The sequence below is a fragment of the Acipenser ruthenus genome, chromosome 59 (genome assembly GCF_902713425.1).
Source record: "Acipenser ruthenus chromosome 59, fAciRut3.2 maternal haplotype, whole genome shotgun sequence".
Lineage (NCBI taxonomy): Eukaryota > Metazoa > Chordata > Actinopteri > Acipenseriformes > Acipenseridae > Acipenser > Acipenser ruthenus.
The window spans coordinates 4427968-4443261 of NC_081247.1; the positions used below are offsets into that span (position 1 = coordinate 4427968).

Here is a 15294-nt window from a genome sequence, read left to right on the forward strand (position 1 = left end):
ATATAATAAATATAACTAACCCCACTACACAAAGCAGAATGGCTGATTTGGAAGAAAGTCTTTACACAGAAATTAATTTGTTGCTAGCTTTTACAAACTCATTTTAGTAAAAAAAAAAAAAAAAAAAAAAACAAACAGTGAAAATGTGAAATACACCAAATTCCTCTTATTTGATGCTATTATATTTTAGGAGATACTGAATTGCTGGTAATTAAACAATATTGTCAATTCTGGCATTTGTGTAGTTCATTGGATCTTGCTTTTGTAACTCGTATAGGAAGCTGTTCCCACTGTGTCTCTGTGAAGAATCTGCTCATGGACCCAACAGCATCGTTATTCCAGGAAGAGTTATGTGGGAAGAATCACAATTAAAATGTCCAGTTTAAGGATACAATTCATTCATATGTGTAATGGTCTCATTTAATCAGCACTCTGCTGTCATGAATGTCTTTCTTTTTACGAGTTCAAGATTGCCGAGGTAAAGAATTGAGCAGTAAATCACACAACACCGTTATATCTTTTATACATTTTATCAAGAAAGATAGACAATAGATGCGCTACAAAAACAGAACAGAAGATTCATATCAAAATAGCAGAAATCAGTTCACTGTGTTTAGCAATGAATAATACTCAGGGAGCATCTCAGCTTCAGTGTAAATATTGATTACATGGAAAATAATCCATTCATCTATTGTCTATAATCTATTTTAGTAACAATATTTTTAAATCAATAATCAAATAATATGAATATTATTATTAGTTTATTTAGCAGATGCCTTTATCCAAGGCGACTTACAGAGACTAGGGTGTGTGAACTATGCATCAGCTGCAGAGTCACTTACAACTACGTCTCACCCGAAAGACGGAGCACAAGGAGGTTAAGTGACTTGCTCAGGGTCACACAATGAGTCAGTGGCTGAGGTGGGATTTGAACCGGGGACCTCCTGGTTACAAGCCCTTTTCTTTAACCACTGGACCACACAGCCTCCTTATATGCAAGCAGGATAGCTGTATGAGTGAATACCAATCAGTAAATATTAGAATATACATTTCAGGTCTCAGCAGGGAGTCTGTTGTTGGGCTGCCAAAGTAAGGATCAACAGCAGAGACATAACCAGGTTTCACAGTCAGCTAAAACATACACACACATCCCCCAATTGGTAGGCTGAGGATTGTAGCATTTGAAGATTGGTAGGCTGAGGATTGTAGCATTTGAAGATAATCCTTCCTTTGAAGCCAACGGTGCTCTCATCAATACAAATGTCTCTACCTGGGATAAATAGCTCACGGCATTTTGTGTCTATGTAGCTGACCACATTCTGCTAACAAAAGCAGCCTGATGCACCTGGGTGGGGGAGGGCAAGAAACGTGGTCTCTTGATCTTTGAAAAACAGCATTCTGTCGGCCCATTCCTCTGTTTTTACATTCAGTCCCATAATTAGCAGAACATCATCTCTGGTAACGTAACAGGTTTCCAGGAGTTCCAAATAGAGTTGTGACACCGCGGTCCTGTTGGTTTTACGCTCGCATGTCTACTGGTTTCATTTACAATTTCAGTAAACAAAGCGTTCGTGGAAAAAAGTTGAGTACTAAAAGTAGTACTCCCTTGAAATCCCTTATTTATCACAGTAAATGGGAGTTTTGTGAAAGTATCCGCACTTACCGATGCACGTCTCCAAATCGCCCTTCGGCTGCACGTCTGGTTCGTGGTCACTTTCCTCAGATTGCTCAGAGTCCTCAGTAAGTGAAAAATTTACTTCTTCGTCACTAGATTGGTCAAAATCATCATCCAAACTGCTTTCGTCTGTACTTTCTTCTTCCTCCATCATCTGTGCAAGTTCTTCAGGCTGCATTGCCTTTCTCCGTCTCCTCTGCGCCATTATCACTCTGTGCGTCTCGTCTCCGTCTGTTCAGTTTGGCTTTGCTCAGCTTGAATATGGTCTATTCGGTTCTCTCCGCCTTCTTTCCGATCAGAGACCATTAGGGAACGACTTGTCTCAGCTTTTTCCAGCTTAAACGCAACACAGGCTGTGTTAGATCCATGGTTTTTGGCAATGTTGTACAGAGTCCGACAATGGACCGGAAAGGGATTTTTCACGATGTCGGACCAGGTCCGACATAGGACCGCAAAGGGTTAAAAAATCCCCATCAAAATGACTACCGCTGGCAGTTCTAGGTAATAGCATAAACCTGGCAGTTCTAGTGTTAATTATATGTATTTTAATTAGAATCCACTGTACATAAACTTAACCCTCACTTCACATGTTCTTATTCATTCCAGCCCTTCCCTCAATCTCTTAGATCACTATTGATCCTCCCTCTGTATACTTGTTAAATCACACCCATGCAATATTATTCCAGCCCCTTTGTTAATTGAAACAATGTGCTAGATATCTTACACCCCTTTATGTTTCACAAGCGCCAGCCTTTCTGCAAACATGCATTCATTCCATTCCCCAAGTATCTCTTCAGTGATTATTTTTCTATTCTTCTAGTTTCATGTTGAATACTCAATTTGTTTCGCAGTGTTGATCTCTCGGGTGATAACTTTGGCCGTTGTCCTGTTCAGGTCTTTGTTCAAGGTCTTTGTTTCCTGGTCAGACGACTCAGCCCATCGTTAACTCATCGATTGTTAAAGTCTCCTTCCTTCAGTGGAGATCAGTGAATCAAGCTCCTTTTCAAGTCCTTTTCTGCCTGTTTTTCACTGTTTTCATTTTTTGAGTTACAGCACTGAAATACACCCACCGTAGAGAGGGCAGAATAGAGGGAGAGGGGTAAAGAGGGCAGGAAAGGAGATCGGAAGAGTGGGACAGGGAGGGGAGAGGGAGTGAGAGAAGGAGAAAGGGAAGAGTGGAGAGGTATCCAAATAATTTTGTTTTATCCCAACTGTAACAATGTAACCATAACATATCAGTGGGGAGAGCCAACAGGGAGGGAGAGATGAGATAGAGAGATCTGGAGATGGAGAGAGGTGGAGGGGATACAGAAAGGTAGACAGGAAGGGAGAGTAGGAAAGGAGGTGTAGAGAAATAAAGAGGAGGGGCTCAGGGTAAGAGGGTGGATGAGAGAGGATTTCTTCTCATCAGCACAGAAGTGTGCAGAGAGAGTGTCAGTGAAAGTGAAGAGGAGATTGACTGAGCTGTTTGAATAGTTTCCTAGTTTAGCAATGTTTAATCCTCAGCACTGACAGTGTTAGGGTTAGGGGACTCCAGCACAAGGTCTATATTCTCATCCCAGGTCCAGAAGAATGGATTGAGTTTTTCATTGGGCTTGAACTCCATGTCAGTGAAAGTGTAGATGTGAGATCTGGTCTCAACATTGTAAAAGGAGAGCTGCCCTTCCTCATAATCCAGGTACATCCCCAGCTTCTGGGGCTTCAGGCTCCGGGGGAGGGGGGTCTGGGGGGCAGTGACAGCAGTGAAGTCATCTCCACTCCACCTCACAGTCCAGTAACCCTGCTGGGGTGTCATGCCAAACTCCCCCTTCCTCTGGGCAGACTCTCTGCTGACTCCTAATGTCCAGAATGTATTCTCCCCCATCTGCACCTGCCAGTAGTGTCTCCCTGAGGTGAAGCCCTCCCTGCCCAGCACACAGGGCCTGCGATCAAATCTCTCTGGATTGTCACGGAGATACGGATTGTCAGTGAGACGCTGCCATGTCCCTGCCCCTCTCACTCGTTTCCCATCCACAGACATAGTAAGCCAGGGGGAAGTTGTATCAGGGTCCAGAGTCACATCAACTGTGGAGCAGAGAGGAGACATTATTATTATTATTATTATTGATACAATGAGAGTGGAATGAGAAAGCGATAGAGAGAGTAAGGAAGAGAGGTAAAAAACAGGTAAAGGAGGCTGATGCTCTTAATAATTAGTGTTAAAGTACACCTGAAGAAAATTGAGCAGTGGAGGACAGGGAGGGGTGAAAGAGAGAGAGACAGACCGTATCTACACACAGCCTCCAGAGTCTGAACTCCTAATAATTTGTGTTAAAGAACGTCCGTACCAAGTTTCATCACACTCGGATAAGTGGTTCTCTCAATGGGTAAAAGTGTGTAACCTATAGTATATACCTGTCACCTGGAATATGCATCTCTGTTGATGAGAACAGGAGAGGATAAAAGAGAATGACAGAAGGATGTAGTGGGAGATACTGAGGAGAGAGACAAATAAAGAGGAGGGTAGAGAGGGAAAGGAAAAGTGAGAGGAAAATGGGGAAGAGAGAAGGAACGAGGGAGAGGTACGGAGAGAATATTTAAAGAGGTAAGGGTGAAAAGATGGATCGAGAGAAAAGCGGAGGAGGGGTGATAATGGATCTAAATGTTAAACCTTTGAATAATTTGTGGTAGAGTGTCTATACATATTTTCATCACAATCAGATAAGTGGTTATCAGTTGGGACCCTAGGAATCCATTTGTGCGGAATAACAGATTTTCTGTTTTCAGAGATTTTTTAGTTTTACATTTGGGGAGGGGCAAAAAACATGCAAGGCATTCAAGTTCAGTTTACTTCAGTATTCAGAGCTGTTCAAAGATGCTGAATACAATAAAAAATCAACCCTAAAGATCGGATCAATGAGTTTGGCAAGGATAAATTTCACATCGATGGTAATGTGCTGTTTTGTACTTCATGCAGCAATGCTGTAAATTACACTCGTAGGCAGACCATTGTAGAACACATGGGAAGCACTAAACATGCATTGTATGAAAAGAAACATAAACAAGACAAGGCGAAACAGAAGGGCCATCGAAAACACTGAAACAGATCACTGTGTTTGGATCATTTCAGCATCTTATAACTGCCAAAGAACAGCGGGAAACTGGATAACTAGAAGCATTTAAAAAACTGTTACGATCCGTGGGTTTCCTATATAAAGAGGTTATCAGGCGATGCCCCACCTTCACAACTTGGACATCTAGAAAAGTAACCATACTCGAGCTAATCTCTGAAGTAAACTTGAGTGTAGGTTTAATGTTATTGACATATTCTTCAAACTTACTCAACATATCTTTAGGTCTAGTCCATATAAAAAATATATCAATGTAACGTAACCACAACTTTAGATTAAAAAGGATTATTGTTGTAAATGTAATCGTGTTCAAATTTACCCTTATATACAGTACTGTGCAAAAGTTTTAGGCAGGTGTGAAAAAATGCTGTAAAGTAAGAATGCTTTCAAAAATAGACATGTTAATAGATTATATTTATCAATTAACTAAATGCAAAGTGAGTGAACAGAAGAAAAATCTAAATCAAATCCATATTTGGTGTGACCACCCTTTGCCTTCAAAACAGCATTAATTTTTCTAGGTACACTTGCACAAAGTCAGGGATTTTGTAGGCATATAGTCAGGTGTATGATTAAACAATTATACCAAACAGGTGCTAATGATCATCAATTCAATATGTAGGTTGAAACACAATCATTAACTGAAACAGAAACAGCTATGTAGGAGGAATAAAACTGGGTGAGGAACAGCCAAACTCAGCTAACAAGGTGAGGTTGCTGAAGACAGTTTACTGTCAAAAGTCATACACCATGGCAAGACTGAGCACAGCAACAAGACACAAGGTAGTTATACTGCATCAGCAAGGTCTCTCCCAGGCAGAAATTTCAAGGCAGACAGGGGTTTCCAGATGTGCTGTCCAAGCTCTTTTGAAGAAGCACAAAGAAACGGGCAACGTTGAGGACCGTAGACACAGTGGTCGGCCAAGGAAACTTACTGCAGCAGATGAAAGACACATCATGCTTACTTCCCTTCGCAATCGGAAGATGTCCAGCAGTGCCATCAGCTCAGAATTGGCAGAAAACAGTGGGACCCTGGTACACCCATCTACTGTCCGGAGAAGTCTGGTCAGAAGTGGCCTTCATGGAAGACTTGCGGCCAAAAAGCCATACCTCTGACGTGGAAACAAGGCCAAGCGACTCAACTATGCACGAAAACACAGGAACTGGGGTGCAGAAAAATGGCAGCAGGTGATCTGGACTGATGAGTCAAAATTTGAAATATTTGGCTGTAGCAGAAGGCAGTTTGTTCGCCGAAGGGCTGGAGAGCGGTACACGAAAGAGTGTCTGCAGGCAACAGTGAAGCATGGTGGAGGTTCCTTGCAAGTTTGGGGCGGCATTTCTGCAAATGGAGTTGGGGATTTGGTCAGAATTAATGGTCTCCTCAATGCTGAGAAGTACAGGCCTAAAACTTTTGCACAGTACTGTAGATTGGCATAGTTAGGCGCCATTGCTGTACCCATTGCTACACCCTGAATTTGGAGATGATAAATATTCTCAAGTCTGAAATCATTTTTATTTAAAATCAAAGAAAACAATTCTATCAAATATGAACTAGGGGGCATCACCTGTGATTCTGAGGATGATTTTGTACTAAAAGCTAATGAAATGAAAAACAGATTTTTGATGAAAAGGTTATAAACATACTTGGGTCGACAAAGCTTCCTGATGTGCGACCTCCCTTTTAGTGGGAGCAGCGCACAGCCCAAGCTTGGCCACCTTTTGTTTTACTGCTGTTTTTCCTCACTGTGTTTTGTTTTGCATTTTTGTAATTATGTACACTGTTTTTGTGTGTGTTCTCCCGCACTAGAATGAATGAATGAGCTATTTTCGCACTGTCATTACTGATACATTTGCAAGGCAGTGTTTTAACATCAACATAGAAGATACTACAAGCAAAAAAATACACATTACACATGTTATGTATTCAATTGCTATACTAAAATGAGTATTTTTGACATTTAAATAGTATTACATTTCTATCTGTTTCAAAATGCTTCAGATGTTGATATTTTCGAAAAGGGTGGTTTCTAAAAACCGACAAAGTGTTGTGATTGTTATTTACGGAGTGATCTACCCACGGATATCAGGACTGCTCAGTTGCTGACCGCCTTTCGGCACCTCCTCAAGACACACCCGTTCAGACAACATCTGTAAACCTCACAACCCTCCACTACGCTGGACTATATGGCACCCAATTGTATCACGACTTGCATCATCATGTACTTGCACTTAACTGCGCCACACTTTGCTGTACTCTACTGCTGCTCTCAATCATAATTGATTTTACTCTTGAAGGTAACCGTATCCACATTTTTTATAATGGCTCTTATTTGAAATCTTTTTGTATCCATTTATTGTGCCTACTACTTACTCTTGATGGAATTTACTCTTAAAAGCAAATACTGGATTCTGCCGAGTCAACGCCTCTGTTTGAACGATCGCCCCCCCCCCCCAACTTTTATCTGAAAGTCAAATTTTCACCATTAATTTCTGGTTTTTAATAACCATGCGCAAATAGTGCCCGAGGGGAAATATCGCGGCTCACATGAATAGTAAAAACTGCCTTGAAGTAGTTGCTCTGTGCGTTGAATGATTCAGGGTCAGGGTTATCTTCTGTTCAGATAACGAAGACGTGCGGTTTGTCGGTTTCGGATCAGAGGATACAGACTCCGCAGTCTGATTGATTACGCTTTCCTGTTACAATCCATATTTTTAGACACTGCAACAGCTTGTAACTCAGGCATTTTTTGTATTGAACATCTTTATGCTATAGCGCTGCTTTAGATGCTACGTTAACGTATTATTCTGTTTTCACACTGGACACTCCAGTTTCTTACTTACAGAGATTATGTAAAGCCCTTTATTTCAGTGGACCGTAAATGTCACGTGTTTAAATGTAGCGACTTTTATTTTAGCACTTTTCACCTACAAATGTTTTCATGATGTGGGTTTGCACTGGACCCTGCAGCTTTAAAGTTGAACGTTTGTTTTGTAAAAGGATTTGAAATGACAAAACAGTGGACATACTGCAGCAGCTCTGAATTGTATTTCACCTGTCATTAAACATGTTAACTGCACTTCATGATTCTTTAGCGTGACTGTGTTCTGCGCTCTACCTTTGAATTTTAAGCAAGCCTAATTGTAAAAGTAATCTATCTCTACCTAATGTTAAAAATACTCTCTCTGCAATAATGCCCGTCTGAGTCAACGTCCCTCTCCACTTTTACCTTAACGACAACTTTATGCCCCCTGGGTGTTCACTCTCCAGAGGTATTATTGTATTTTACAACAGCTCTTATCTGTAATGTGATATTTTGTATTGTGATACTTTGTAACAACTAAGTCGCCCTGGATGAGGGCATCTGCTAAGAAATAATAAGACATACATAATGCAGAAAGATTGTGCTTCACTGATTAGTATTCGTTTGTGTGGCGAGTTCATGAGCAGCCCAGTTCATGAGCAGCACAGTTCATGAGCAGCACAGTTCATGAGCAGCACAGTTCATGAGCAGCACAGTTCATGAGTGGCAGCAGTGTGGAGTAGTGGTTAGAGCTCTGGACTCTTGACCGGAGGGTTGTGGGTTCAATCCCCAGTGGGGGACACTGCTGTTGTACCCTTGAGCAAGGTACTTTACCTAGATTGCTCCAGTAAAAACCCAACTGTATAAATGGGTAATTGTATGTAAAATAATGTGATATCTGTATAATGTGAAATAATGTATAATGTGATATCTTGTAACAATTGTAAGTCGCCCTGGATAAGGGCGTCTGCTAATAAATAAATAATAATAATAATAATGAGCAGCCCAGTTCATGAGCAGCCCAGTTCATGAGCAGCCCAGTTCATGAGCAGCACAGCAGAACTCTGCACAGCAGCAGAACTCTCAGACCCCTGGTTTGCACACCCTACAAATAACCGTGCACGTAAAATTGGGGTCCTGAATCATGGATAACAAATAACAGCCCATCCGTGACATTTTTTGTAAATCATTTCAGAATGTTCAATTTAAAACTGAATAGCAGCACAACTAAAATATCACCATTGTTATTTTCAGAATCTTCAGTGTATAGGAACGATTTGTGATCCTAATGAATATCACTACGCTGTATCAGCATCATGCACAGCCCTATTTAAAACAGAACATGTGAAGAGTCAGGCAGGTACACATGGAGGTGTGACACAATCCTCACACTGTGTGAAGAGTCAGGCAGGTACACATGGAGGTGTGACACAATCCTCACACTGTGTGAAGAGTCAGGCAGGTACACATGGAGGTGTGACACAATCCTCACACTGTGAAGAGTCAGGCAGGTACACATGGAGGTGTGACACAATCCTCACACTGTGTGAAGAGTCAGGCAGGTACACATGGAGGTGTGACACAATCCTCACACTGTGTGAAGAGTCAGGCAGGTACACATGGAGGTGTGACACAATCCTCACACTGTGTGAAGAGTCAGGCAGGTACACATGGAGGTGTGACACAATCCTCACACTGTGTGAAGAGTCAGGCAGGTACACATGGAGGTGTGACGCAATCCTCACGCTGTGTGAAGAGTCAGGCAGGTACACATGGAGGTGTGACACAATCCTCACACTGTGTGAAGAGTCAGGCAGGTACACATGGAGGTGTGACACAATCCTCACACTGTGTGAAGAGTCAGGCAGGTGCACATGGAGGTGTGACACAATCCTCACACTGTGTGAAGAGTCAGGCAGGTACACATGGAGGTGTGACACAATCCTCACACTGTGTGAAGAGTCAGGCAGGTACACATGGAGGTGTGACGCAATCCTCACACTGTGTGAAGAGTCAGGCAGGTACACATGGAGGTGTGACACAATCCTCACACTGTGTGAAGAGTCAGGCAGGTACACATGGAGGTGTGACACAATCCTCACACTGTGTGAAGAGTCAGGCAGGTACACATGGAGGTGTGACGCAATCCTCACACTGTGTGAAGAGTCAGGCAGGTACACATGGAGGTGTGACGCAATCCTCACGCTGTGTGAAGAGTCAGGCAGGTACACATGGAGGTGTGACACAATCCTCACACTGTGTGAAGAGTCAGGCAGGTACACACGGAGGTGTGACACAATCCTCACACTGTGTGAAGAGTCAGGCAGGTACACATGGAGGTGTGACACAATCCTCACACTGTGTGAAGAGTCAGGCAGGTACACAGCTAGAAGTGTGACACAATCCTCACACTGTGTGAAGAGTCAGGCAGGTACACATGGAGGTGTGACGCAATCCTCACACTGTGTGAAGAGTCAGGCAGGTACACATGGAGGTGTGACACAATCCTCACGCTGTGTGAAGAGTCAGGCAGGTACACATGGAGGTGTGACACAATCCTCACACTGTGTGAAGAGTCAGGCAGGTACACATGGAGGTGTGACACAATCCTCACACTGTGTGAAGAGTCAGGCAGGTACACATGGAGGTGTGACACAATCCTCACACTGTGTGAAGAGTCAGGCAGGTACACATGGAGGTGTGACACAATCCTCACGCTGTGTGAAGAGTCAGGCAGGTACACATGGAGGTGTGACACAATCCTCACACTGTGTGAAGAGTCAGGCAGGTACACATGGAGGTGTGACACAATCCTCACACTGTGTGAAGAGTCAGGCAGGTACACATGGAGGTGTGACACAATCCTCACACTGTGTGAAGAGTCAGGCAGGTACACATGGAGGTGTGACACAATCCTCACACTGTGTGAAGAGTCAGGCAGGTACACATGGAGGTGTGACACAATCCTCACACTGTGTGAAGAGTCAGGCAGGTACACATGGAGGTGTGACACAATCCTCACACTGTGTGAAGAGTCAGGCAGGTACACACGGAGGTGTGACACAATCCTCACGCTGTGTTTTGCCATCGCCTTCATTCCTCAGGTGATTTATGATGAAGATATGTAAATACAAATATAAAAACAATCAATATTATGTTGAAAAAGATATCTAGGCAATACGTTTAACACAGGAGAAACATTGCTGTTATTGTAACAACTGCATACTTTTTACTACACCATGAACTTAATACTATAAAATAATAAAACCTGCATGACCCATATTATTATTATTATTATTATTATTATTATTATTATTATTATTATTATTATTAAAAGCAATGGTTAGTTGTATGTTTGTAACACTTCACACCAGATAGGAGTTATAGAAATGAATAATTAATCAACACGCATATTATCAGCCTCTAGCAAACAAGTAGTAAAGTGAACCAGTACCTGATGCAGCAAGAATCCATTTCCAGACTAGAAGAAAGAAAGAGCTGTCATTCATCTTCTCTGGGGACACCAGTGCAAGGTCTTTGTATTCCAACGTCCAGAAGAATGGATAGAGTTTCTCATTGGGATTGATCTCCATGTCAGTGAAAGTGTAGATGTGAGATCTGGTCTCAGCATTGTAAAAGGAGAGCTGCCCTTCCTCAAAATCCAGATACACCCCCAGCTTCTGGGGCTTCAGGCTCCGGGGGAGGGGGGTCTGGGGGTCAGTGAGAGCAATGAACCCTTCTTTATCTTCATCTCCATCCCACCCCACAGTCCAGTAACCCTGCTGGGGGGTCATGCTGAATTCCCCCTTCCTCGGGGCAGACTCTCTGCTGACTCCTAATCTCCAGAATGTATTGTTTCCCACCTCCAACTCCCAGTAGTGTCTCCCAGAGGTAAAGTCCTCTCTACCCAGCACACAGCGCCTGTAATCAAATCTCTGAGAATTGTCAGGGAGATCCTGTCGTGTTCTTCTCACTTGTTTCTCATCCACAGGCAGGGTGAGCCGGGGGTGTGCTGTATCGAGGTCCAGAGTCAAAACAACTGTGAAGAGCAGAGGAGACAATAATAAGAATAAGAATCTTTGTTTAAATCATGGAATACAGCTATGTACCAACTATGAATAAAAACTATTTCAAAGTGTGCTCTGTGTCAATTATTATTATTATTATTATTATTATTATTATTATTATTATTATTATTATTATTATTATTATTTAGCAGACGCCTTTATCCAAGGCGACTTACAGAGACTAGGGTGTGTGAACTATGCATCAGCTGCAGAGTCACTTACAACTACGCCTCACCCGAAAGACGGAGCACAAGGAGGTTAAGTGACTTGCTCAGGGTCACACAATGAGTCCGTGGCTGAGGTGGGATTTGAACCGGGGACCTCCTGGTTGCTGGATTGTAGGTTAACATTCTTTAGAGTATAAAAGGGTTAGGCATAGGATGATTGCTGTCATTACCAATAAGTCAACATGGGAAAAAGTAAAGAGCTATCTGAAGACCTTAGGCAGAAAATTAATTATTGTCATAAAGCTGGAGAAGGATACTATTAATCAAGAAGTACAAGACTCGAGGTACTGTCACAACCCTCCCTTGGTCTGGAAGAAAGAAGGTTCATTCACCAAGACCAAGCAGAAGAATTGTGAGGAAGGTTAATAACAAATCAGAGATTGCCTGCTAAATATATTCAAAGTGAATAACTGGAAGTGGGACTGGGGTTTCCATTTCAACCATAGGTCGAGTATTACATGGTGTAAGTCTCAATGGTTGCAGGTCAAGGAAAAAGCCACAAGTGAATACAAAAATGAATACCAAACCTACTGTCAAGCATGAAGGTGGTAATATCCTTCTATGGGGCTGTTTTTCCTCTAATGGCACAAGAAATGTAATTCCAATACACAGTAAAATGGATTTCATAGCATACCAAAAGATATTAGCCAATCATCTGAAACCCTACACTACAAAACTTGGTTAAAAGCGCAACTGGATGTTCCAACACGGCAACGATCCAAAGCACACATCAAAATCTACTTCAGAATGGTTAAAGAAGAATACAATCAAGGTTCTGAAATGGCCTAGTCAAAGTTACATTTCCACTGGGGTATGTACATTTTTGACTACAACTGTGTGTGTGTGTGTGTGTGTATTATATATATGTGTATTTATATTTATATATATATATATATATATATACACACACACACACACACATACATATATATATATATATATATATATATATATATAGAGAGAGAGAGAGAGAGATCACACACTATTATTAATAATAATAATAATAATAATAATAATAATAATAATAATAATAATTAGTAGTAGTAATATACTCTATTAGTAATATACTGTATCTGTTAAAAATCTTTCTTTACCATCAGCCCGGGTGGCTGTGGGCAGTTGTCAAACTGCCAGGGCAGATGCTGAAATGACATAAAATTTGATGCTAATTCTGCATCTGCCCACCGCAGCTGGACACTTCACAAACTGCACGGGCATTTCAGCAACTGCCCGATTTTGGCATCGGTCCATAACATATACAGTGGTTTGCAGGAGTATTCACCCCCCTGCAAAGTTTTCACATTTTGTTGAATTACATATAATGTATTCACAGTTTTTCAGACAAACATTTTTTATTCAAAGCTGTAGTGGTTAAACTGAACACTGTTATATGAGGAGGAGGTTAAATGTCAGCAAAACTTGCAAAGAAAATGTACAAAATGAAATTTACTGGTTGCATAAGTATTCAGCCCCTTAAGTCAGTACTTGGTAGAAGCACCTTTTGCAGCAATTACTGCTATGAGTCTTTTTGGATAGGTCTCTAATAGCTTTGCACAGTAGGATGGTGAATTTTTTGCCAATTCTTCACTTGCTCCAGTTCTGATAAGTTTGTTGGGGATCGTCGATGGACTGCAATCTTTCAAGTCTCGCCATAAATTTTCAATTGGATTCAAGTCAGGACTTTGACTGGGCCACTCAAGAACATTAATTCTCTTCTTGTTCAACCACTCCAGTGTGGCTTTGGCTTTGTGCTCTGGGTCATTGTCCTGCTGAAATGTGAATTTCCTCCCCAGTTTCAGAGTCTTGGCTGACTCAGACAGGTTTTCCTCAAGGATTCGCCTGTACTTTGCACCATCCATTCTCCCCTCTATCCTGACAAGCTTCCCAGTCCCTGCTGAAGAGAAGGATCCCCATAACATGATGCTGCCACCACCATGCTTGACAGTTGGGATGGTGTTGACTGGGTGATGTGCAGTGTTGGGCTTGTGCCAGACGTAATGTTTGTAATTTAGACCGAAAAGTTAAATTTTTGTCTCGTCTGACCACAAAACCTTTTTCCACACGTCTGCAGTATCATCTACATGCTTTTTCGCAAACTCTATATGTGCTTTAAGATAAATCTTTTTGAGTAATGGCTTCTCTCTTGCCACCCGTCCATACAGGCCAGCTTTGTGTAGGGCCCGGCTTATTGTTGATGTGTGAACACTGACTCCCATCTCAGACACAGAACTTTGCAGATCTCTCAAGATCATTGTTGGCTTCAGAGTGACATCCCAAACCAGTTTCCTACTTGCCCGGCTGCTCAGTTTGGGAGGGCAACCTGATCTGGGTAGTGTCTGGGTGGTATGATGCATCTTCCACTTCTTAATGATGGACTTCATGTGCTGAGAGGGATAATCAGCACCTTTGAAATTTTCTTGCACCCTTCTCCTGCTCTGTGCCTCTCTACCACTTTATCCCTGCCTTGTTTCGAAAGCTCCTTGGTCTTCATGGTTGCTTTGTTGGATCACTATGCGAGTCGCAGCTTGAAAGTCTTTATATACCTGAAGGAAATTATCTACAAGTTAAACCACTTTGAGTACACACAATCTGAAACCATTTCACCCACTTTGTGACCTTTCAAAACAAATCATTTGCACCTGAGCTGATTTTGGGCTGCAGTAGCAAAGGGGTTGAATACTTATGCAACTGAGATTAATCTGTTTTTCTCTGTAAATCCTACTAATTTATATTCTATATGCATTTTTTAACTTTATCAATGTGGAGTAGTTTATAGGGCAGCAGTGTGGAGTAGTAGTTAGGGCTCTGGACTCTTGATCGGAGGGTAGTGGGTTCAATCCCCAGTGGGGGACACTGCTGCTGTACCCTTGAGCAAGGTACTTTACCTAGATTGCTCCAGTAAAAACCCAACTGTAAAAATGGGTAATTGTATGTAAAATAATGTGATATCTGTATAATGTGAAATAATGTACAATGTGATATCTTGTAACAATTGTAAGTCGCCCTGGATAAGGGCGTCTGCTAAGAAATAAATAATAATAATAATAATAATAATAATAATAATAATAGTTTGTGTAGATTTTACATGTAAAGTCTAATTTGAAAACGTCGTGGAGTACGCTCAGGTGCCAACAAAATGTGAAAACTTTGCAGGGGGTGAATACTTCAGCAAACCACTGGATATATAAAAAAAAAACAGTTGTACTAGGAAACAAAAAATGGGAGCTAGTTCAGAAGGTGCTGTACTAAGCAGATCCGGGTGAGGCGCCACTGATCCATAATCTTGATCCGATCCTGGGGCTCATCCGCCGTAACTAAGGAAACTGACCTACTGCTTGTTAGGGAACACAAATGCCCTGTAGACAGCGACAACTTTTCAACCATGTGTATCTGTAGCTAGCATTTTTAATGAAG

General features: G+C 41.8%; 1 protein-coding gene across 1 annotated transcript in view; it reads right to left on the minus strand.

The window, feature by feature from the left end:
- Positions 1-346: 346 nt before the first annotated feature.
- Positions 347-15294, minus strand: part of LOC117409972 (butyrophilin subfamily 1 member A1-like) — a 32877-nt gene continuing 17929 nt past the window's right edge. The window contains exons 10-11 of the mRNA XM_059018397.1: positions 11041-11625; positions 347-3739 (exon numbers count right to left, since the gene is read on the minus strand). Of these exons, the coding sequence (XP_058874380.1) occupies positions 3171-3739; positions 11041-11625 (1154 nt within the window). The 3' untranslated portion in view covers positions 347-3170. The remainder of the gene's footprint in view (positions 3740-11040; positions 11626-15294) is intronic.